The sequence below is a fragment of the Pholcus phalangioides genome, unplaced genomic scaffold, assembly GCF_987345545.1.
Source record: "Pholcus phalangioides strain wild (caught in Gottingen) unplaced genomic scaffold, Ppha-v1.0 ptg000017l_1, whole genome shotgun sequence".
Lineage (NCBI taxonomy): Eukaryota > Metazoa > Arthropoda > Arachnida > Araneae > Pholcidae > Pholcus > Pholcus phalangioides.
The window spans coordinates 8,443,314-8,469,297 of record NW_028301610.1 but is presented as its reverse complement, the minus strand read 5'-3'; the positions used below and the strand labels follow the sequence as shown (position 1 = coordinate 8,469,297).

The 25,984-nt window shown below is 35.3% G+C and overlaps 1 protein-coding gene across 2 annotated transcripts; it reads left to right on the top strand.

Annotated features, from left to right (window-relative positions):
* Positions 1 to 459: 459 nt before the first annotated feature.
* On the top strand, positions 460 to 25,984 carry LOC149072204 (SEC14-like protein 3). 2 transcript variants are annotated; one of them, XM_089246226.1, is made up of 15 exons: positions 460 to 594; positions 11,361 to 11,512; positions 11,613 to 11,672; positions 15,952 to 16,021; positions 16,759 to 16,802; positions 17,340 to 17,402; positions 17,701 to 17,794; positions 17,960 to 18,054; positions 19,004 to 19,082; positions 19,801 to 19,881; positions 20,659 to 20,745; positions 21,063 to 21,169; positions 21,942 to 22,266; positions 22,860 to 22,997; positions 23,287 to 25,984. In XM_089246226.1, exons 3-14 carry the CDS (start codon positions 11,619 to 11,621, stop codon positions 22,958 to 22,960), a joined length of 1,200 nt encoding a protein of 399 aa, XP_089102352.1. In that variant the 5' UTR covers positions 460 to 594; positions 11,361 to 11,512; positions 11,613 to 11,618; the 3' UTR covers positions 22,961 to 22,997; positions 23,287 to 25,984. The 2 variants fall into 2 exon arrangements, with proteins under 2 accessions (XP_089102352.1, XP_089102351.1); XM_089246225.1 differs by having other exon boundaries at positions 22,860 to 25,984.

The window sequence follows — 25,984 nt, the reverse complement described above, 5'->3', positions numbered from 1 at the left end:
TGTTCAAACCTTTATCAACTAACATTCAATAACTGCGGTAAATCATAATAAATACATACTCCCAACGTTGAATTAAAACAAAAAAAAAATCCGAATTAAGAAATCTGCATAATAAGCTCGAAAATAAATTACCAAATAATATATATTAACTAATAATTCATGTTTAATAATTCATTTTATTATGAAGACGAGTAAAGTTTCTCTCTTGGCAACGCAAGTGTATAATTCGATGATCAATTAGTAATGCTGTTTAATTTTCATTACTCGCACGGAAACTAGATAAGTGGGGGAATAGAATAAACACAAGAGTACGTGTAAAATCATTATATTCGGTGTCTTTGCTATTTTTGTAGGAAAAGAAAAAGAACAATTCATCATCGAGGAAAGAGGGAGGGTTGAAGTGTCTTTTTAGATCAAGGTAAAAAAACCCAAACCAGTTTCGAACATGAACTTTTCGGACACGCGGCTGTAAATTTTGATAGGAAAGAGGGTTAAAACTCCATCTCATGGGTGCTTTTTTAACACTTTGGTTCGTTTCTTCCTCGTCGCATGAACTCTAAGTACTTCCCTCATAAACATTGTTACTCTAACAAGGTAGGCTTTACGTATTTCATTCTCGTATTGTTTACTTCAAATCGCTCCCGAACAATCGTTATTGATATCGCATTGATAGATGATCGAAAATGACGCTAATGTCAGTGGGGTCATTGATTATAAACATGTCGAAATGAACGTTATATGATTTTCGGATCAAAATCAACATTGATTTTAGTTTAATGGGTTAATTCATTTCGAACCCTTTCAGACCGGAGCATTCATGTTTTAGAATTTTCAAGAAGTTTTTGCATTTTTGATACGCAAAAAATGTATTAAAAACATAAATTCATCAAACCTTTATTTTCTTCAAATTTTTTTCTTAAGAAATAATTCACTCCGATCACATTTTTTCAGCCAAAATGATGCATATTCATCTTCACATGCAATTTTTTCCAGAGAATTTTATTGCTGAATTTTATGAAATAAATCTCACTTTTCCAGGAGGCACTTTCTCCTGGAAGACCTCTTAAAAAATCCCCTGAAAATTCCACTTTAAGTGCTGCCCTCTGATGAAAGCCCCCAAAGTTCATATTCACCATATTTCTGACTCAAAACTTAGTCCTTTAAGCCAGGGCTTAACTCTGCGGTCATAAAAAAAAAATTTCTACGGTGGGAAAAAAAGAACCCACACACATTTGTGCATGCAGGGTCTGAAAAGGTTAAAAGAAATTATAGAATATATGATGAAAATTGTAATGGAACAAAAGTAATTTGAAATGAATAAAAGTAATTAGAAATGAATAAAAGTAATTAGAAATGAATAAAAATGGCTATTTTCTATGAATTAAAAAATATAATTTTTGTTTATGGTGCGCGATAATGTGATATGTCATATATTTGCATCTCCAGAAAAGGAGAACTTGGTACTCACATAATCATGCGTCATTTATACTTAGTTTCATATTGCTACTTTTTTGCATCATGTGATGATTATACCATCAAATTAATGGTATAATAATGATGAAATTTGAATAGATATAGTGATATGATGATTGAAAGTAATGCACAGTGGAAAGAGTGATGCCTTTTTGATGTTTGAGCGGAATGTTTCATGTTCGTTTACATGTAGCGTATTAGATTGCTAATAAATAATCGGTATTCATGAGCATAGAATATTTATAGCAAGTGCTAGAAGCGGATTTAATTTTCTCCCTCAATTCATACATCATGAGTCTTAGTTTTTATATTATGCGAGAGAATTTTAATCAACATTGAAACTGTAGGCATGCGGATTGCATAGCTTTTCAAGAGAATAACGGCGGTATTCACCGACATGTTTTAAACTACAGTCACAATTTTTTGATAAGAGATCGACACGGATTGGTTAAATTCAGTTTTTTAACCAATCTATGTTGATCTCTTACCCAAAAATTGTGACTACAGTTTAAACCATGTCGGTGAATACGGCCCTAAAAGTACTACATTATATCTGCTACGGCTAAAATCCGAAATCGACCAGTCCAATGTCCGAATTTCGGACTTTGTCCAGTCTGTTCGTGAAGTGTCTAGAGATCAATGGCCAAAGAGAAGACATACTTCGGGGTCATCGAAAAGTTGGCGTATTTTTTTTTTTGTGATCAGTGGTGGTTAGCTATGACAACCCTAATGATCAAAGGAATCGGAATGTCAATATCTTAGGCTTAAGGGACTGATATCGATATTATAGGGATCTCCAGGCACTTTCGACAATATCCGAAATTCTAAATTCTGTGGAATTTTGGACATTGGCCGGGTCAGCCAGCTTTGGCCAAAACATATTGACTCTTACATTGATCTTGTTTCTAAAACAATGTTGGTATCTTTAAGCATATGCTGCTACAAATATATGGCAACCCGCTTCTAAAACGACATACCTTAAAAGAGTTTTATGCACTACCGATGTGATATTGTTTGTTTCCAACGTGTGCGTTTTGTTTATCATCAAAAAGGATACCCGCTACAATTATTGTTTGTATTATAAAACACAATTAAAGCTGGTGTTTTTTTCCAACGATAGCTGAAATGCAGATGTTAGAAACTCCTGGGGCCCATGCTTATGAAGGATAATCCAAGAGAAACTGACGTCTCGCGCTCACTATAGGTGTCCGTTCTGAGAGCTCATACGCATTAGAGATAGATAGATATTCGAGAATCGATATATTTAATTATAACCGGCTACCCGCAACTGTGAACAGTTGGTACGACGACTGAAACCGAAAGGTTCATGGTTCGAATCCCACCCATATAACGCTATTTTTTCCCCTTGTTTTACCTTGCATCTTCGGATGATTCTTTCAATTTTCCTCCATACACACGGTGGGAAAACGATGCTTGTTCAAGGAGTGGAGGGAACCACTGACTGAGATTCGGATTACGGTATTTTACATTCGCGATGGCGTTGTGAGAAATTCATTTTTTGTCATTTATTTTTGAAAAATAATTACAATAACATCAAATATTTTCCTTTTATTATCCGGAAAGTAATAAAACGTGTGTGGGGCGGCTGGCTGATACGCCACCCCCGCTCCAAGCACATCGTGACCCCGCACACCTCCGGGGATGTCGGGGCGTTTACTAACAACTGTCTGTGCAAATGAAAAGGAAGGAAAAAAAATAAATCAAATAATCATTGAACGAATTGAAGATGTAAGAAAGAGGGAGAATATATTATATATATAGCGTTATGGACAGGATTCGAATCATGAACCCCTTTCGGTTGCTTTTGATTCGGCGTCGTACCAACTGCTCAACAGTTGCTGTTAGCCGGTCCTATTTAAATACAGTCAAATCACTCTATCTCGAAACTGACGGGACAAAATTTCGAGATAGAGAGTTTTCAAGAAATAGTTTCCTTGGTAAGAAAGAAAAAACACGCCAAAAATGGGAGAAAATTCGATTGATAAAAACTAAAAAATACCGTACTATATTTTACTACATACTAATAAATTATTGGTTAAATTACACAATCAATGTTCAATCACACTGTATGCAAATATATTAAAATAAGTTAGAATTTTTTTTTTTGTTCAATACAATTTATTTACATACCTTATTTAAAATAATCCGTAAGCTTAGATTGATGCATATTTTTTGGCTCTTTGAGGCTTTACACTAGCAAGAAGAGCTGCGAATATTTAGGGCCCTATCTTTTCAGTTTGCTCTAGAAAATGGTGCAGCGTTTTTTACAGAATGTGTTTAAAGCATTTTTCACTGTTACTTTTTCTAATTCTTCTGGAGCATCTGCTGCATTTTTATTACCAGAGTCACTGTACATTCGGCAATAATTTCGGTATCAGTCAAGGTGCTGCAAGTTCATAGTGAACTTGTCCATTTCCACAAAATTGGAAAATGAAATTTCTAGCTTCAGGTGTTAGTAATGCCCAAATGTTTCATTTTGAACATTGTTCTGAGAATCGTTGAAATTCAATTGAATCGCCAGATCTGATCCATCATCACTGAGATGACTGATTCGAAACCCGCAGCTTTCTTGAAGCAATTTTAAATTGTCCGTTGGCTTGGCTTTTACCATGCTGAACAAGTTAACCACATGACATCCACCCCATGTCACTCATAGTATCCGTTTATGATTGACAAGATCCATGAACACAATACGCTGTAATGTGAATAATCCATTCTTATCAGTTTCTTTGACCTCAGGAGAAAAGCAAGATTTGTGCGAAAGAAAAAAATTTCCGTGTTTTCATTTTCCTATGATTGGTCTTGGCCTTCGAGATAGAGAGTTTTACGAAATTACTTCGAGACAGAGGTGAAAATGCATTGATTTATTTTTCGGGATATAAGAGTTTTTCGATAAATAGAGTTTTCGAGAAAGACTATCAATTATCGAATATCTATTTGTCTCTAATGCGCATGAGCTCTCAGAATGAACGACTATAGTAATTGCGAGCGCTATACGTAATTTTCTCTCGGACTATCCTTTTATAAGCATGGGGAGGGGGGGGGGGAATGGTAAGGTCCCTTCAGGGCCATCTTAAGATCATCATGGGCGCAGTGGCGGATTAAAGTCGGTCGAGGCCCCGGGCGCAAATGAAAATATTGGGCCCCCTAAATTAGAAAAAAATGTGAAGTTTGGGTTTTTCGTGGCCCTTTACAAGTCGGGGGCCCGGACGCGCTCCCGGTTCGCCGTTAAATCCTCCTCTGCATGGGCCCTCAGGCCAAGTGATTTTTCCGAGGCCCTTCCTGGTAAATTCTCGAAATATTCAACTTCTTATATTTCTGAGGCCCCTGGGCCGTGCGCGGGTGAGCCCATGCGTTAAGACTGCACTAGGCCCCCGTGATTTCTCAGTGGAACACAATAGCTGAGATCAATAACTTGCCTGTGTTTAGCGAGAAAGACTGAAAAATTTGCAACATATTTAAGTAATATACATGTATAAATAAATTTGAGAGCATGACGTGTTTCGGTGCTCATAAGGTGGAAAAAAGAGGTTCTATACCAACGAAAACCTAACCAGTGAAGAATACATTTCCATACCCCTTTCCCTTCTGTGCAACTGCTGAAAATTGAAAGAAGCCTGCTTTATAAAGAATATGGAAATTTACAGGAGGTTTAGTAATTTCTGCTATACCAGTTATAAAAAAGGGTTAATTTATTTATACACCAGTATTTATTTGGCCTTTTTCTGTCTCAGCTGTGGAAGCATCAGGTTTGAATACTGAATAGAGTATTTGTCCTCAGAAGTGAATATATAAAAACAAAATGATAAGAAAGATTAAAGAGGATATTTATCAGGAAAGTAATTACATATTCCCTCATCATCATTCAAGACTGACATTCCAATATGGGTCATTACCAAATTCGGAATAAAGGTTTCCAGGAGAGCACTGGCCTTGTCGAAATGGAACTAAAAATAGGCTTTCATTTTGATTTGTACTACTACGTTCAAAAAGTTAAGAAGCTTATTTTATTACAGAAGAATGAAGAACAGATCGAACCTGTTTATTTGGTATTTCTTTCGAGATAATTATCTTGTGCAATTATGCATTTTTTTATCATTGTTCATACAAAGATGTAAATGTGGATTGCAAGACATTTTTGTCACATCCTCCTTGTGCCTTCGTCCCTACTCGCTGCACTTCTTGGGAACCTGAGAATCGTTGCCCCTTAAGCAAATTCTTTATAAGAGGAAAAAGTCACGTGGGACAAAATCAACGAAATAATCTGTTTGTAGAAGTATCGGATTGTGATGTGTCGGCAGGTAATCTGACACCGGGAGGGACCCGTGAGCCAGAACATTATCGTGATGGAGCACCATGACTTGGCCTTAAAAAGATCTGGTCGCTTGCTTCTGACCCAGTGTTTCCCCAAAGTGGACAATATCGCCCACTTGGTCCGGGGGGGGGGGGCGATAGAAGCTACGAGTATAACATAGGATCCTATGGGCTCGCTTGATTCGGGGGGCGATGAGAGAAAAAATTTCTGAAGAAGAGGGCGATGGAATAAAAAGTTTGGGAAACTATGGTCTGACCGAATCATGCAGACGTTTGAGGACTCACAGGTCACCTCCACTAACTTTCGTTTACTCATAATGCTGAGTTAAAATTTACCTTCACACTTGCAGGAAGTCTAAAATGATACCTCACGTACAGAACACTACTAAAGGCTGTATAAAAGTTTGAAATGCAGAGAGATAAAAAGAAAAAGACTTAAGAAATAAAGGGATGCGCAGTTGTAAAATAAACAACATAATCTGACTGTTATACTCTATTTTGCAGGTTGAAAATTGAAGCTGTTTGACCCCCTCACAATAACACTTCTACATTATATCACTATCAAGTATTCAGCATTTCAAAAGCAGTGTTTCTCAAAGTATGCGTCACGACGAGCTGGAGATATTAATTTGTGTGCTTATTTTTTTTTTTTTTTTTTTTTATGCTTTGAGAAGTGGTTCTTTTATACGGGAAAAATATCTAACAAACTGTTCTGGGGAGCCGCAGAGAACCATGAATTAAACAAGAGAGCCACGAGTGACAAAAGTTTGAAAACCACTGAGTTAAGCAGATAATCAGCAGAAATTGAGCTGCACCGGTCAAAGATAAGAAAACTCATAGGGTGTCCGACGTATAAGATACAGATGTGTGGACATTTTCTGCTATAGGGTTACTGTCTCGGTTCCATTTAAAACCGTCCAAGTTAGGAAAGGGTCCCGGGTATAAGTTGACAGGTAATACTGTATTTGTTTTAGTTTTATAATGACTTGAACGCATAATTGCTCTGTTTAACTGTCGCACCATGGTCATTTTAAGTATTGGAAGGCAGTGATTAGAGTTGATTTAATTGTCGACATTCAAAAACTAATGAAATTTTGACTTGATGCGATCTTGACACGTACTAAGTTTCTTACCGAACAAAGCATTAGGTATCGTAATTATAGGAAGAAACGCCGCATCCTCTCTTGCAGAAAATTGCTAAATAGAATCTGAAAATAGTCAGAACACGAAATTTTTAACTTTTATTCATTTTACCACAAATATACCTATCAGTATGTAATCTGGTGAAAAATCTCGCTGATTGCAGTCATTGTTGCAGATGTGATTTCTGCAATATTTTCAGTATGTGGACAGTAGACATCTTTAACAAGCATTAACATAGATCAATGAAAACTGCAAAAAACTCTTAAAAATACATTTTTCCTAAACGCATCATCAGCAGAAATACCGTATGCCTTCAAAATAGAACTTTTAAACATGTTAATGCCTGGGCACTTTGGCTAGAAATAACGGTGATTAATTATTCATTATACATACAATTTTGTAAATGATATATTTTTTTAACCATTTAATCATCTGCAAATGTATTCTTCCTTATTTTGTATGCGAGGGATTAATCTTCTGAATAGTCCATTTTCAGGGTCATTCGATTATGCAATCTTTCCTTCAAATTCAATAAACAAATCAATCTGCTTCACGCATTTTCAAGAAATAAACGAGTCTATAATTAATTCTTTCTTTAGAACCATCCAAGATTAAACAAAAATAACTACGTATTATATGATAGGAAATTTATTTTAAATATCTAATTTTAAACAATCATGTACGTAAATGTTTTTCCTAAATTAAAAAGGGAGATACAGAAAATACAAATACAAATACAAATACAAATACAACGCCACAACAGGCAAAATGCCCAACGAGGTGGCTGATAAAAAGATGCCCATAAAAATATGGTTGTCATATGTTTCAAAATGGTTATGAAAGTATTTCATTAAAACTAGAAGGCCTAAGTCTAGACCATAGTTTCCCAAACTTTTCGTTCCATAGCCCCCTTCTTCAGAAATTTTTTCCTCTCATCGCCCCCGACTGAAGTAAACCCATAGGATCCTATGTTAAATCCGTAACTTCTATCCCTGGATCATTCCATCGCCCACCTTGGGAAACACTGGTTTAGACCAGTATTCCTCAGTAGACCGTTTCTAGACCAGTGTTTCTCAACCGCCGGGCCGCGGCCCGGTAGTGGGCCGTGACATCATTCATACCGGGCCGCGACTGATCTGCCGTTTCCTTTTCCCCCATTCACGTTCCGGTAATTACGTGTTTGACCGGGCCTTCCACTTACAAAAATAAATGAAACCGGGCCGCGGGCTTCCAAAGGTTGAGAACCACTGGTCTAGACCATAGTCATCAAATCCTCAACTGCATCACTAGATTCTTTGCTGATGACTGCGTTATCTACCGCACCATTCACCAACAGTCTGATCAAGAACTTCTCCAAAATAATCTGGCTTCTATCTGACTGGTGCTCACTATGGCAGATGTCCATCAATATTTCAAAAAGAGTTTTCATGAGAGTTACTCGTAAATTACTTCCCCTTGAACACTTTTACTCAATCGATAATTTAACCATATCTCAAGTTGAAATTAAATACCTCCGTCATGATCACAGCTGACCTCTCCTACATTGGAACAAACATGTTGATGACGTCTTCCAGAAATGTCTCAACGAACTTTTCTTCCTCCGCCGAAACCTCAAACATTCCACTCGGAATATCAAACGGCTCTGCTACCAAACTTACATCTCTCCCGTACTCTCCTACGCCGCTGAAATTTGGGACCCCCTACACTTTCAATAACATAGAAAAACTTGAATCAATTTAAAATGAATCCACTCGCTTCATTCACGACTGCTTATCATCCTTTGTCTCTGTTGTAACGAACTTAATCTTTTCCCCTTTGCTACTCTTCGCCTTATTTCTCGATTAACCCTGTTTTATAAGATCTATCATGGTCATCTTAACTTTGATACTTCCAGTATTCTAGCCAAACCATCCTACATCTCCAGAAGACTCGACCATTCCCTTAAAATAAAACCAATTTTTGCTTCCACTTGACTGTTTTAAATACAGCTTCTTTCCTCATACCATTGGTGAATGGAACAAACTCCCCAGTTCTATTGTCAACTTGCCCACTGTCACTAGTTTTTTGCACAATATCAAACAATATCTATGTCCCACTCAACCGCATTCTCTTGTATAGGGCCAACAATATTGTATAAATAAATATGTAGTTCTTCAAATTTTTTGTTCCATCGCTCCTTCAGAATATATTTCTCTCATCACCCCCTCCGACTCAAGCGAACCCATAGGATCCTATGTTACACTCATAGCTTCTATCGCCCCCCCCCCGGGACCGTTTCATCGCCCACCAGAGGGCGATATTGTTCACTTTGGGAGAGAAACACTGGTCTAGACCAAAAATATATATTATCATGTTGAGCGCCATGCCGATCACGGCGATAGACTTTTCGTTTAGGTCAGATCAGTCACTTGTGTAAAAGTATCTTACCTATAGGCTACTACTTTATTTGAAAAAAAAAATTATAATGTGATCCTCACCCGATTTATTTAATTTTCGTCAGCCAGTTTATTCACAGCAAAATATTCGTTAAAACTCAGTCTTGCCGAACCCCAGAGGTCGGTCAATAAGTTTCGTCTGAATTATACGTGCCGCGGATGTCCAACTCACGACTTACGAATGGCCCAGGAAACAATATTAAAGAATGAATACAGATAGAAACTGTTTATATGATTTTTCCTTTGGATTAACCATCCTGTGCAATTATACATATTAGCCATTGTTCATGCAAAGATGTAAATACGGATTGCAATCCCTTTTTATCACATCATCCTCGAGTGCCTTAGTCGCTGCATTTTTTCGGAACCCGGGAATCGTTGCCCCTTATTAAGTTCTCTATCCAAGGAAAAAAGAAAAAGTCACATAGGGCAAGATAAGGGGAATAAGCTGGCCGTAGAAGTATCGAAATGTCATGTTTTGGCATGTAATCTGGCACCAGGAGAAACCTCTGAGCCGGTGCATTGTCGTGATGGAACACCCACGACTTGGCCTTCCAAAGATCTGGCCGCTCGCGTTTCACCAGATTATGCAGACGTTTAAGGACTCGTAGGTCCCTTACATTTTATATTTCCATCATTACCTGTCATCACATTCCGATACTTTCACAACCAACTTATCCTTTTGACAGTGCCGTCTTAAAGCATGGACCCACCCGGGCACGGGCTGGGGACCTCAATAGAAAAGGGGCCTCACAAAAATGAGATCAAGTTGAAATTTTCAAGAATTTGCCTGGTAAGGCCTCAGAAAAATCACTTGGCCCGGGAGCCCATGATGCTCTTAAGACAGCCCTGCCCCTTGATCTTCAGCTAGAGAATTCGCGAAACGATTATCAAGTTCCGAAGAAGTGCAGCGAGCAGCGACGAAGCCACAGGAGGATGTGAAAAAAGGGGCTTGCGATCCACATTTACATCTTTGTATGAACAATGGCAAAAAATGCATAATAGCACAGGGTAGTTACTTCGAAGGAAACACCAAATAAATAGGTTCTATCTGTATTCCATCTTCCGTAATAAAATAAATCTCTGAACTTTTTGAATGTAGTAGTATATCTCTTAGAAGCAGAAGAGGAAGTGCTCGGCTTGCAGGAATTTCGAAATTATCAGTGTTGCTTGAAGCACGGTCACCTATATTTTGTCATCGCATCTGCATGTAGTGTCTCCAAACGTCCCATTTTCACAATTGATAACCGGCTTCTGGTCACGAGTTTGCGCATTTTCTCGTCTCGTTTCGTGAAAATTGACCTTTAAGATAAGAAAAGTTTGAGAATAAACCCGGTTGGTCAAGTGTGATGGAAACAAATATGCAAACAGATTAGAATTTAAAATTCGAGTCAAAAGACCACATCTTTCTCGGCCAAATTTGAATGATATTGCTGGAAGCAATACTATTCACATGATTAGTATTGCTTTAACAGCATCAGAACATCGATTCTGGAACGTTCCGGAACCGCTGTCGGCTCGTTTCATTGGACTTGGGCAAGCCACGTGACGTTGTAAGTCATGCTTTGAAGTGTTTCATCAGCTACCGTTTGTACTTCGATTGTGGGCCAAAATGGTTATTACTCTTGCAATATAGAGCAAAAAATCCCAAATATTAAACGGCACCCGTGACATAAAACTTTGAACGTTCGCATGTCGGGGCATTTTGAAAATTTTAAAGTATTCAACAGCGTAATACATAAGCAAATTCTGAATTATTACTGTCAGAATAAAGCATGTTCTTTTTTTCCTCTTAAGACTTCAAATGTCAAATGTTAAAAGTGCCCAGCTTCTACTGTATATTATTCGCAAGGTTTTTTCCTCAAGACATGATAATTTTGAAACAAAAGTTTGTTAAAAAATATCTAATTTCCATTTGACCTGTTGAGGCTTTCTAACAACCTATTGTGTTGACGGTATCTGTTTTATAATTAGGTTTTACCAAAGGCCCAGATATCTGCCAAACCTGTATCGAAGGAGAAAACCTGAAGGAAAAAATTCAACGGTAAAATAATGGAGCATTTCGAGTAAATTAGTATCGCCAAATAGTCAAGAGTTCTTTTTCCTTATCCAAAACTATCTAAAAGGTAGGTAAAATAGATAATATAGATAATACTCTTTATTACAAACATTCATACTCTTATAGTTTGCAATAATTTTTTTTAATTTTCATAACTTTTATTATAGCCGAGGATGAGCGGTCGAGTTGGAGATCTAAGCGAAGAGCAAGAGAAAACACTGAATTTGGTGAATTTGTCGTTTTTGGATGGTTTTTTTTCTACTTTGTGCAGGCCCGTAGCCAGAAATTTCGTTCGGAGAGGGATCACTTGCAGTTCGGGGAGGGGGAAGAACCAAAGTGATTGAACAGTAGATTTGGCCATCTTTTTAGGCATTTTCTCACATTTCGGGGGAGGGGAACCAGACCACCCCCTTTCTCGCTACGGCCTTGAGTTTGCGTCCATGTTATTGATAAGTATTTAAATATATACAGGGTGATTATAATTAAAGTTCTCCCGCGTACTCCGAGTAGTTTTTCTCAAAAACTGCTTATCCGAATACAGCCGAATTTTTGATGAAGACTTAATCAATTAATAGCATAAATTATTTGCTTCATATAAGACGCGATCGCCCTATCTCGTGGTTATGACATCTAATATTCCTCTGACATTCCGATGTATAACGATATGGTCCAGAGATATTGTACTATTCTCAAAATGCTAATTTTGAGTGTTATTAGGCAGTCATCCACTCTTCCATATTGCACTATGTCATTGTGCTACTGGGGTATAGCGATGTATACAAATGCTCTTCAAAACAGGCAGTTTTCAAATGAAGTCTGAGAGTAGTTTTTTACTGGCACTCCTCACATCCATAATGATGAATGACAGAAAAAATTGAATCTTTGTGATTGCCCAGCAGCTGTACATACCGAAATGCATTGGGCAAGGCCGTAACGGAAGGGGGCGGGGACTTGTGGGTCTGGTCCCCTCCCCCCCCCCCCCGAAATGAGAGAAAATGACTGAAAAAGAGGGGAAATGATGGCCAAATCTGTTGTTTTATCACTTTGGTTCCTCACCCCGAAATGCAAGTACTCCCCCTCCGAGCGAAATTTCTGGCTACGGGCTGGTTTATGAACTCTGCCACGTTCCTAATTTCATATTCTTGACTACCGATCACTGAAATTTTCCGTCCCGCCAAACTTGGTAAGACGCCTTGGGTAAAGAGGCCTCTGTACTCTCGTCATAGGTTTCCGGTTCTCGAAACCCTTACGTTGAAGTGCGCGTTGTACGGTTTGTCTATTGAATGTCCGAATGGAATCTGATTAAACTGAGTGCTAATTTCAGCAAATACAAGTCTGGCCCGTTGACTTGTAACTTTCGCCTACGGTCTTGCCCAGAGGTGCATTTATGGTTTTTTCACCTGTGGGCTACACGAATTTTGTCACCCTTCTCCCATTCTAGCCCGAAATTCCTAATTTTCTTGACTACTCTTTTCCTCGAAATCGCCACCCTGTGCAAAACCCGCTTGGCCTCTCCCTGCAAGTAGACCTGTGACTCTAAGCCCCTGATTTGGTCATTCACATGCTTGCAAACTTTCTAGGTCACTCACTGACCTATTCCCCTGCTGTCTGGGCAGAGGCGGATTTATTGAAGTTGAAATAAGTTTTGCCGCCCTTCTCCCATTCTACTAACTTCCTTGGCCACTCATTCCCCAAATTTGCACCCTCTGAACACTTCGCCCATGGCTATAGCCCGCTAAGCCCCCCTGTAAATACGCCACTGATCTAGCTTCGATGGTGGCGTACGATGCAGTTGAGCCGTTCGACCACGATCACTCAAGGCTAATTGTTTCCCGCAGTTTACCAAATTATTACACTTTCATTTTCCATCCTCCGCGTATTGTCATTTTACTATTGACACTGTCGAACGTAAAAGACCAATTCTCTAACGATTTCGTAAATTGCATAGTCCATGAATCGGACACATCTATTTGTCTGTGATCGTAGGGGTATATATCAGTGGTTATCAACCCTTTGGAGATCCGCGGCCCTGTTGATTTCTTTATCGTAATTGGAAGGCCCGGCAACACTTACGATTAATGGGAAATAAATGGATAAAAATAAAACAATGAACCACTTACGGCTCGGTTTGACTGATGTCAGGGCCCGGCGGGGGAAAAACACAGTTCTGAATCACGAGATCCTAAATAAATCTATAGATCCATTTTGCTAGTCCAGTGTTTCTCAAATTGTGCATCGTGGCTTCGAAGGGCGTCGCCATATTTTTTCAGTGATTTCGCGACAAGCTGGAAATATATTGATGGCGTGTGCCTATTCATGCGTTGAAGTGGTTATTTTATAAGGAGAAAAATATATATCTACTAAAGTATTCTGTGGAGTCGCAGACGAACCATGAATAGGACAAAGGGAGCCGCGAGAGATAAAAGTTTGAGAACCATTGTGGTAGTCGGAAAGATTGGTTCATTGCAGCCATACTGCTAGCTTATTAGCGACAATAGTGCACCCCCTTCACCTAACGCATGTGCTGACGCAAATGAGTAGCACTACGGGGTTTGCATATGTGTACGCCGTTGCATTTCCGTAATTCAATTGTATGTGTATACTGCTTTTACTCTTGCTTAACTCTCCCTAAGTGAACAACAGAGGACTGACACCATGGCCCCCACATCCTGGAGCTGGGCCCTAGGCTGGGATCTTTTGCGAGCCCCGCCCCCTCCCCCCGGTCAGACTTTTCACGGGCCCCTTCTGTAGTTAATTTATAGCGTGAAGAAGCAAAAAAGATGAGAACACTGGCCAGGGCTAGAGCCCTGTCAGCCCCCCCCCCCCCTCCTTGTGTGGGCCATGACTGAAACTTACATAAAAGAATCAAAAGGAATGCATTTTTTTTTCACACATAAAAGATAAAGTTTATATCCTTTTCGATTTTTCGATTATTACTCACAAAAACATTAATATAAAACTTCCTATATATACTTATTCTAATACTTAAGTTCCTATGTACAGTCAAAAACCTCTCATTTTCGAAAAAACTATTTCTCGAAATACTCTATATCTCGAAAAATGAAAAAATCCTTGCATTAACTGTGCTAAATCAATACATTTTCACCTCTCTATCTTGAATTAATTTTCAAAAAACTCTTTATATGTTGAGGGCCAAGCCCAATGATAGTAAAAATAAAACACGAAAACTTTCCTTTCACGCAAATCTGGCCTTTCTTCGGAGGTAAAAGAAACTTGTGAGTAAGAATTATTCGTATTACAGTCCATTGTGTTGATGGATTTTGTCAATAATAGGCGGATATTATGATTGACAGGAGGGTGGATGCTATGTGGATGGCTTGTTCAGTATGGCAAAAAAAGACAGCTAACAGACAATTCAAAATTACTTCAAGAAAGCTGCAGGTTTGGAATCGGTCATCTCAGTGATGAAGTATCTGATCTGGTGGTTCATTTGAATTGAAACATAGGCTTACGCAGAATTTTCTCAAGGGGGGGGGGTTCAATTTTTTCTTCTTCTCAGGGGGGGGGGGGGGTTTACGTTTTTTACTGCAAAATAACGCTAATCTCGGCTTGGGGGGGGGGAGTTACAACCCCCCCCCCTGCGTACGCCAATGTTACGAAACATAGTTTAAACTAGAAATTTCATTTCCCGATTTTGTGGAAATGGACAGTTCATTACAAACTTGCAGTACCTCAACAGAGATACTGAAATTATTGCTGAATGTATGGCCGGCTCAAGTGATGAAAATGCAGCAGAAGATGCTCCAGGAGGAATTAGAAAAAAGTTGCAGTGAAAAATGCTGAACGCATGCCATGGGCGGAGATACGGGGGGGCTGGCCTCCCCCCCCCCCCCAGCGTCAAAGGTGGAGTCGACTGATCTAATGTATATATGTATATATGAATTGACATCATCATCGTGCCCCCCAGCAATAATGACTGTGCCCCCCCCCCAGACTTCCAAGTCTATCTCCACCTATGACGCATGCTGTAAAAACGCTGCACCATTTTCTGGAGCAAACTGAGAATATAGGGCAAAATATATTAGCAGCTCTTGCTCGTATAGATGAAATTGAGAAGGCTATCAAAAAGCAAAAAATATACATGAATCTAAGCTTGCGGATTAGTTTAAATAAGTTATGTAAATAAAATTGAAGTGAACAAAAAAAAATTTGAACATAATTTCAGTGTATTTGCATACATTGTGATTGAGCATTGATTGTGCAACGAATAATTTCAATAGTATATGTAGTAAAATATAGTATGGTATTGTTTAGTTTTTTTCACTGGAATTTTTTGCTATTTTCATCGTGTTTTTCCTTTCATACTAAAGAAAACTCTTTCTCAAAAAATCTCTGTCTCAAAATTTTCTTCCGTCCCATCAGTTTCGAGATAGAGAGGTTTGACTGTATATAGTTTACTATTAAGAATTCTACTTAAGTGGTTTTTCCTATATTGTTCGGTGGTGAATTTTGTAGTAATATTTTTTAACATTTCTTCTTGTGAAGTTGAAGGAAAACGTTGCTGATATACACAGACCAGACTATGACGACTATTATTATTTGAGATGGTTACGAGGTGAGTTATTTGCTCAGATGAGTATTTGTCATAAATATGACATTAATTTGCTTTTTAAATTTTGATTTTACAACTTGTGGCACAAATATGCTATTGACTTGACCTCATACCTTTAGTTGTAGTTTTAAGGCCAAAAATACCAATGGGTAGAGCATCCAACCAAAGAAAAAATGTAACATTGCTTCCAAATTAAGTCACACATTTCTGAAAAGTCTTTTTTTGGGGAGAGATTAGTGAGATCCAAACCCCCCCCCCCTTCTTGAGAAACATACAATGTGCCCTTACTAGTCGAAGATTGTGCCTTCACATGAGAAAGAAATTTGAAGTCAGACAGCTCATCCCTTCAGGAGTAAAACTACATTGAATTAGCTTACAGCAATAGATCAAGGCTGTGTACAGTAAGTACAGAATGAAAGGAAACTGCTGCTACTATAGTTCCAAAACGCGTTTAGCCATGGTTTCTTTTTGCAATTTTGGGTCGACATACATTGGTCTTCCCTGGTATTACCTAACCCAAAAGGAATTCATTTCTAATTGAAGCATTTTATTACCTCATTTATTTTGTTTCTTTAGATTTGTAAAAAGATGTATTGTGTTACCATAAATAAAATGTAAAAATTCACAAGAAATTGTTTGGTCAAACAAGTAAAACTGTATCAACTTGCTATGTATTGGGATGTGTTTATGTATAGAATTGCAATATTGTAACAAACAACAAACAATTTACATTTTAACAGCACGAGAATTTGATGTAAAGAAGGCAGAGCAGATGATGAGGAAGGTAAGAAAAATGTTGATTATCTCTCTCTCTCTCAAGTTCGTTATAAAAAGACTAGGTTCATAATTTTGTGTCCATTTTAGTCATTTCTATCACTGTCAGTCTTTGGTAAATTTCCATTTGTTGTGATTATTTTTGTGTCTGTTAAAAGGTATCATTACAAAATTATTAGAACCATTAGAATAAATATTGCAGCAAACCTTAGTCAAGAGATTTCTTGGACGAAACACATGATATATAATATTAAAAATTAAGGTTTTTAAAGTTTCAAATATTTTTCTTGTTTTTTTTCTGTTTTTTATTATGAGAAATGTGATTAGAATCACGAGAGAGAGAGATAAAATGCCTGCTATAGATGAAGATAAATGATTAAGCTTACCATCCTACCAGTGTAATATATAGTCAATTTCTTTCATTTCCTTTCTCTTAGAAACAAATTCCTTGCCATAGCTTCTGTTTTATAGAAGTTCTTGTTTTTGTAAATTAATTTGTATTTGCATGGATGTTTTTATAATATCAAAAGTATTGCATGTATTTCAGGATTTGCAATGGCGGAAAAGAATTTCAGTTGATACCATTTTAACAGACTATACCCCTCCTGAAGTAAATTGTTTCTTTAATCTATTAGTTGCTAAGTATATATATTATATGAAATGCATAAATGATTTTTTTAAACAAATATTGTTATTTTAAATTTTCACGGTAGGATGTAAAAGATAAGATAGAACTTGTATTGCCCAAATTACATAATTGATAATTAGAACAGTTTAAGAATATGAGAACTTAAGATTATCACATAAAATACAAATTTTAGCTGACTTTTATTGTTATATAAATGATAGGCTATATGCAGCACTTTATATCTTTTGCAATATCTATAATGTTTGTTACACACATCAAGGTTCTAGAAAAGTACTATCCTCGAGGTTTTCTTGGCCTAGGTAAAGATGGATGCCCAGTCCGAATCATGCCATTCAGAATGCTGGATCTCAGAGGTAAGTTGAATTTGATTGAATCAAATTTTTCAAACTTTTCAAAACCTCTTCTTTATGAATTTCTTTTATAAAAACATGCTTCTTGTAATGTGATAGTTTTTGAATAGTGTGTGTGTATGTCCAACCATTTTATGAGATATTGTGTTCTGATTTTCTTTTTCCTAGGCTGTGCATTGTCTGTGCCAAAGTCAGAGTTATTAAAGTTTATTACATATGTTTTTGAACAAGACATTGATGTAATGAAGAAAGAGAATAAAAGAGTATGTATAGTAATACCTAACACCAAAGGTAGTGTTACGTAATTTTTTTCATATTTTAAATTCACCTCCTTGCTTTTTCATATAACTAGTTAAAGTGTGGAATAAGTGTGTGTTATTATAAACAATAATTGTGTGCATAAAACTTCATATGCATTGTAATCATGAATAGAACAGTATTTATATAAGCTCCAAGAAAGAGAAGCATAAAAGATTTTGAAAAATATTTTTGTTTGGAAAGCAAAAGTTATGTAAGCTGTAATTAAATAATTTATATCAAGACTATGAAAAATTATGTTATTATAATTTTATTCATATAAAAATTCAAACAATAAATGAATAGAAATTTCCCATATATCCAAAGCTTCACAACATAATTAATTCTGATTTTAGCTAAATTTAGATTGAAATGTTATTGCATTAATACAATTAAGATTATTTATGTAAAATAATTAGATATTATTTCCATCCCAGCTAGATTGAAATGTTCAATCCCCATAGATTGAAATGTTATTGCATTAATACAATTAAGATTATTTATGTAAAATAATTAGATATTATTTCCATCCCAGCTAGGAAAGAATATAGAGATGCATTCTTATATTATGGACTGTAATCATGATGCATGTATGCATTGTAATCATGAATAGAACAGTATTTATATAAGCTCCAAGAAAGAGAAGCATAAAAGATTTTGAAAAATATTTTTGTTTGGAAAGCAAAAGTTATGTAAGCTGTAATTAAATAATTTATATCAAGACTATGAAAAATTATGTTATTATAATTTTATTCATATAAAAATTCAAACAATAAATGAATAGAAATTTCCCATATATCCAAAGCTTCACAACATAATTAATTCTGATTTTAGCTAAATTTAGATTGAAATGTTATTGCATTAATACAATTAAGATTATTTATGTAAAATAATTAGATATTATTTCCATCCCAGCTAGGAAAGAATATAGAGATGCATTCTTATATTATGGACATTGATGGATACACATTTGGAAGAGCAACTGATAAATATGGTACTAGTTTAAATGTAATATTGCTCATCTAGAGTTTTTCTTATGCAGAATTAGGTCTATGTGCAAAACTAATGAATGCTAATTTTAAATAAGTTCAAAAATTTTCAGTTTCTCATACATATAATTGCAATGAAAAATTTCAGAATTTTTATAACTGCGGAAAATATGTGTTTTTCAAGCAAAATGAGATAATTTTAATTATAATTATATTTCTTCTAGTAATACTTGTTTCTTTATGCCGCTGTGGTGGTCGAGTGGTTATAGTGCCGGACTCGTGATGCGAGGATCCGGGTTCGAACCCCACAGTGGTGGTCGGCTGAAGTTGGTTTTCTGTGGTTCCCAACTTCAAGGCGCAAATGCGAGCCGATCTCCCCGTTAAAAAGTCTCGCCACAGAGAGCAACAGTCCTACAACGGTAAATCATTCAACCATAACACTTCACTCATAGTTAGAAAAACTGGGGGCAGATGACAGCACTACACATAACAAGCATTACACAGAAACAAACTTTACGTCAGGTTGCACGCACATTCCCGCATGTACCTATTCGTTGGGGGGGTTCCGCGGGGGGGGGGGTGCATGTGTGGTGTAGCAGTAGTAGGTAGGGGCTCAGGGATCCATGATGTTCTTAAGTCAGCCACCTCGTTGGGCAATTTGCCTGTTGTGGCGTTGTATTTGTATTTGTATTGCTCAATGATTACTTTTCTCATGTTTTGCAGCTGTGGACACACTGAATGAACTATTAAAGTTATATGAGGCACACTACCCGGAGCGTCTGAAAACAGCAGTTTTTATAAATGGTGAGACTTAAAAAAAATGAAAAATCTTTTTTTACTTAAAACTCCAAGAATTTAGAAAAACAGAAATCTCAAACATAAACATATGATGTATTAAGAAGTCACCAACGAATAAAACAAGCACATGAAAAATACATGCATTTATACCTAATTTTGACACGCAGTAGGTGTTACCTTCAAAAGAAAAACTATTTTACCACTAATCACACGCTGACTCATAATCCCACTTCGGGTGAATACCAAATCTTAATTCTTCGTTGCTCAGTGGAAAAAAAGTATGTCTGTTCACTTCAAACGTCATGGTCAGAATGAAGCTGAGAGCCTGCATGCGATACTAATGCAGTGTCCTGATTGGATGATTGATATTCTATTGGTCTATTCATATTTTCCTTTGAATTCCCGATTGTAATGAATTTAAGCCATGACATTGCAAAAATAATATAAATTCATTATACATAAATACATTTTGAGTGAGAATTTCAAGAAAAATTCAAATAGACCAATCGGGTAGTTTCCTTCCGCAAGCATCCAATCAGGATGCTGAATTAGTATCACACGCAGGCTCTCAGCTTCATTTTGATTTCTGAATGAAGAATTATTTATTTCACATATGCTATTTATTTTCACATATGCCCTGTGCTACAAAATTCTGTAGATACTCAAGTATCTCTGGTTCCAATTCCACTGACAGCTTGGGCATATGCATATAATCTTTGATCACCAAATTATCTGTGGATCTTATAATATATTGGCATTGATTATATGTAAAAATATTTTCAGCACCACAATACTTTTCACTGGTGATGGCACTTTCAAGACCATTCCTTTCAGATGAAACTTATAGAAAATTTAAAGTTTTCGGCAAAAGTAAGTGTTTTAAGAATAGACATAGTATGAATATTCAACCAAATGGAATACAGGCATCACTAAAAGGTATAGCTCAACATACTAATCTAAAACAAATTACTTCATCGATGGAGTGATAAAGTTGTTCTGCAGAATACATCTGATATAAGTCTATATTTACAAGCAGTATAGACATTCTCAAAATAGCTTTTTGAAATAATCCAAAAAAAAAAAAATCTTACTTGCACTTATAGATAATACTTAGAGCAATTGTATGTCTAAATTTTTGATAAAAAATGTGTTTTTTGAATGTTTCTTTTAATTTTTGTTTATTATAGATGGATACCAACAAACATTACTAGATATCATTGATACAGATCTTCTTCCTGCATATCTGGGAGGACGTAGAACAGATCCTGATGGGAATCCTATGTGCAACACCATTGTAAGTGGTTTAGAATGTGTGTGTCCATACATGTTTATTTTATTTCAAAGTTCATTATAAGTAATAAAAAATAATTGTCGGAAAATCTTTTTCAGAATGTGATAATGTCTGTGTGGAGCTAAATAAGCAAGTTTATTTATAGAATAGACATCACTCTGCATACTATATAAGGAAAACTATATAAACTATCTCACAAAATTAATTTACTAGTTTCCATATTCAAAAACGCAGTCTTCACGTTTTTAAAAGTACTTGATATTCACATTGTATGGTGTATTTTATGATGCTCAAAATAGATTAAATATCATAATACGGTAAAATCTGAAAAAATGATTTGGCTGTTTAAAAAATATCTTGAAAAAGAAAAACCAATAATGCTGATAAAAGCTGAAATATTTATAAGAATTAGGTGAGATGGATCTTCTAATTACAAATAAATCACCTGCATTTACAAGAAAATTGAAATAGACAAACACTAAGTTAAACATGTTCTTCTCTTAGACAGGACAATTTGTTTTTCATAAATTTACAAATACATAGTTGACAGAGATAATTTTTGTTTTTATTTAAATAATTGGTAATTCAATGAGAGAAAATGTAAGCCTATATATCAGTTGTAGTATACATTGGAAAGTTCTGATTTATATTGGATGTAAAATTTTCATTCAAAATGAGTAAGAACAGATTTTAAATACACATAAATATAACACATATATACATATCATCAACTATGTGCATTTATCAGTATAAATTGCTATTTCTACAAATTTAGATTACCTACGGAGGAATGATTCCAAAGTCATATTATTACAACAAGGATTTAAGTGCCTTTGCCGATCAGGATGGAGTGAAAACAGTTCATCTGAAGACCCACTCTTCACATTTTGTTGAAGTTCAAGTTGATAGTCCTAATACTAAACTGAAATGGGAAGTAATTACCATCCACAATGACATCGGCATTGGTTTATTTTATGCTGAAAATATTAGTTCCATTGAAACAATGGAAAAAGACTTTCAAGAAATACTTTCTGTAGAAAAAGTGAATTGTCACATAATTCCAGAGACTGGTTCATATGTTTGTGAAAAACCTGGAAAATGTGAGTATAAAAACTTCAACTGCATGGATTTCAAATTTTAAAAAAAATCAATGCGCAATCTCTGACAAAAATGTAACATTTCATATAATGATGAACTGAAATTTTTCACATAATTTTTTCAGGTCATCATAATTGAATGTGAAATTATTATACTGTATTTGAGAAAAGAATTTGAAACATATTTTTCAGTTTTATGCTTGAGTAACAACTTTACTCCAGCAATACAATATGAAATAGAATGTTCAAATATTATTTTGATTAGTTAATAAAAAATCACTTGCATGAAGATGCTGCAGAATACAAAGCATCAAATTAAAAAAAAAATTGGTGATATCAAGCTCATCATAATAATGACATTGAATTCTGTAAATTCAAAATACATATGTAATTGCAAATTAGCTCATTTTTACATTGCATTGGTATATTGATAAAATATGCATATTTGCAATATGGGAATGAAATTTTGTGTTTCTTGAACTATGTGAAGGGAACTATTGCTATTAAAGTAATTTTTTGTGCACTTGCTTTGAACTTGTGTTAAAATGTTAAATGTTCTTCAAGTTCAATTACTGATATGATGTTTTTTCCCATAGATTTTATAAAGCTTGACAACAGCTTCAGTTGGTTCACATCTAAAACTGTTTACTACAAGGTATATCTCATTCCACCACAAGATCTGAGTACGAATCTGTGATGAACAGTCATATTCTGATATTGTCATAAAAATATGGGTATAGAAGATTTTTGTTTTTGAATAAGAAACACAATAAAAGATGTTTTTCCCATTAAAGTTTGACAATGTTCATGTTGCACAATATACTAGCCTGAACTACTGCAGTTTGAATATATTGGATTTTTATAAATATTATGGATTTAATTTTGGAATTTATATTCAGCAGATTTTGTATTTTGAATATTAAAAAAAATATAAGTGAGTTAAAGTGAACTATAGAATTATGACAGAAATCAATATACATACATTTTGAAAATATATATTTTTTAAAATATCGATCATTTCAGATCTCTTGAGTAATTTTGAACCAAAGTACTTCCATACATCTCCCACTAAATGGCCCTTATTCAGCATTATGGACAACAACAAATCAAATTTCCCCATAAGAATGAATCTATGGCTGCTTGTGTGTTGAATAGCAAGGTGTTGCAGAAAAAGAAAATTGCTAGAAAAAATTTATTGTTTTCAATTATTTTCGTTTCTTCATAATTATGTCAATGGTATGGCACATGAGCACGACTATTAATGATAAAACGTGGCCTACTATAAACTTTTACACATTTTAATTATGTGATTTCATAATATGAATTCATATGATATGAAACTTTATATACAAATATTAAACAATATTATTACGCTATACAATAACCATATTCTGTAAACATATGTTGATTAATTGCATATAAATTAGAGCAGTTTACTATTGCATTGATAAATCAGTAGAAAAAGCTCATGTACTTGTACATTATCACAATGTCTGAGGATATAACACATTAACTATATTAACCCACATCGTATTGAAATTGCATGTCAGTTACCACCTCAGGTAAGTATAGCTCATCATATGATGTGAATAGGTTAATATATCAATATAAAAATATCTCACTGTATACAGTGATCTCACACTTATACACCCTCTCACTTATGCATCTTTTTCCCTTTCTGACGCATAAAAGTGAGAGATCACTGTAAATGTAATGCAATTTTGTGTATGCCTATATATATTTTTTCTGGTTGCACAAAATGCTGCACCATGACCATCAGCACATAATTTATGAGCTAATTATTCACGAACAGAGAAGTTTTGATTTTTTTACAAAATTTGAAACTAACTATAATTTTCCTGTTTTCTATCACTCTTTTTAAATTGCATCCTTGTATATCATCTGGTTATAGTGGCAGAGCTCATTTTATGTCAGTTGATATTAAATGCAGTTCACAGATGATTTTATGAAAGATTTTTTTTTGAATGAAAATTCATTTTTTCTTCACTAATTTTTTTGCATTGGTTTCAGCTGCTTATTCATATACATATATTAATTATTTAAGTATAGGACTAAACAATTTGCATAAAATGATATTTGGTGTTTGAATGTTCAAAATTTCTCTCATCAGAGACAAATGTAGGAAGAACTGCTTTATTTTGTGTCCTGTCATATTTTTAATATTTTATGGTGTACTTGAAGTAGTTTACTTCTCATATCATCAGCTTCTCTCCCTATAAGATTCTGTTTTTCTTTATGACACAATATACAGTTTTTCTTATGATACAATATAATTAGCCTATTTAACACCACTGCCATCTTAACACATGGGATTATAAGGGCACGGTCTCATATTAATGTGATCTAGTATTGTAAAACCTGTTTAAGTTAGACACTTACAGTTCCATTTAAAATCTGTTTAAGTTAAAGAGGTGTCCAAGATATAGAGGTACAAAGAAATATTTCACGGCATCATTAAATTAATCAATAACTTTTTTCTTTTCAATGGTTAACTCTACTCACTTCTGTTTACTCATAATGCAAAGTTAAAATTTACTTTCACACTTGCAGGAAGTCTAAAATGATACTTCACATGCAGAACACTATTGAGGACCAAAGCCGCTTGAAAAGTGGCAGCTCTTAATACCACTTTGCTGAGGACTGAATAAAAGTTTGAAATGCAGAGAGATTAAGAAAAAAACGTTTCAGAAATAAAGAGATGCACAGGTGCAAGAAAAACACCATAATCTGACTGTTGCACCCTATTTCTTAAGTTAACTATGAGGTTGTTCAAATAAATCTATTTTTTAAATCTGCTTAAGAGGTGGGGAAACCTACCCACCCAACAACAACTTCATATACACTGTTAAGTGTTCAACACTCAAGGATGTAATCAGCCAACAATGAGCTGCACCTGTCCAAGATAAGAACCCAGAGGGTGTCCGAGATATAGAGTATTGTAGACATATATATGCTTTGACATAGGATTATAGCCGGTTCCATTCAAAATTGTCCATTATAGGAAGGTGTGCAAAGTGGCAAGTTATACTGTACTATGATGTTTGAGAGTAAGAATGAAATTGGTAGGTAGATACAGAGTACTTCCAGCCTTTCAGGTATTTTTCCAAATTTCAATGACTGAGTTGACTGATCTAATGTATTTGCATCTATATGAATTGGCAACATGACTCCCCCAGCTTTTATTACCTTGCTCTCCCCAGCCTTTCATATCTATCTCCACCTATGTATGGGCTGCATACAATGTTATTGTTATCCAATACCTCTGTGATTGCTAAACCCTTATCTTTTCTTTCTTGGAAGTAATTTTCAATTTAAAAATATAATATAAGCATTATCACCCATCATCTCTAGAGTCATTTAAATAAAATAAAAAACTGAGGAATGCACAAAGTTTTGATTCATTTTTACAATTTCTGTTTTATAAGAAATGTCTAATGAAAAAATGTTCATACACTGATATGTGAAACCAATTTCTCTCTTCTTTTTTTTATGATTCAAACTGACTGAGTTGTAGTTAACTCATTTCATTTATTAATCAGGAACACTGTAACTACTCTTAATGCTATGTAATTGATTTTGTGTAAAATTAAGAAAATTACATTGTTAGATATAAATTTTTATACTGCTTGTAGAGTTTGGCAGAATGGCATATTTTTTTAGATAAGGAAAATACCTAAAAGTAATAAAATTTATTGTTTCA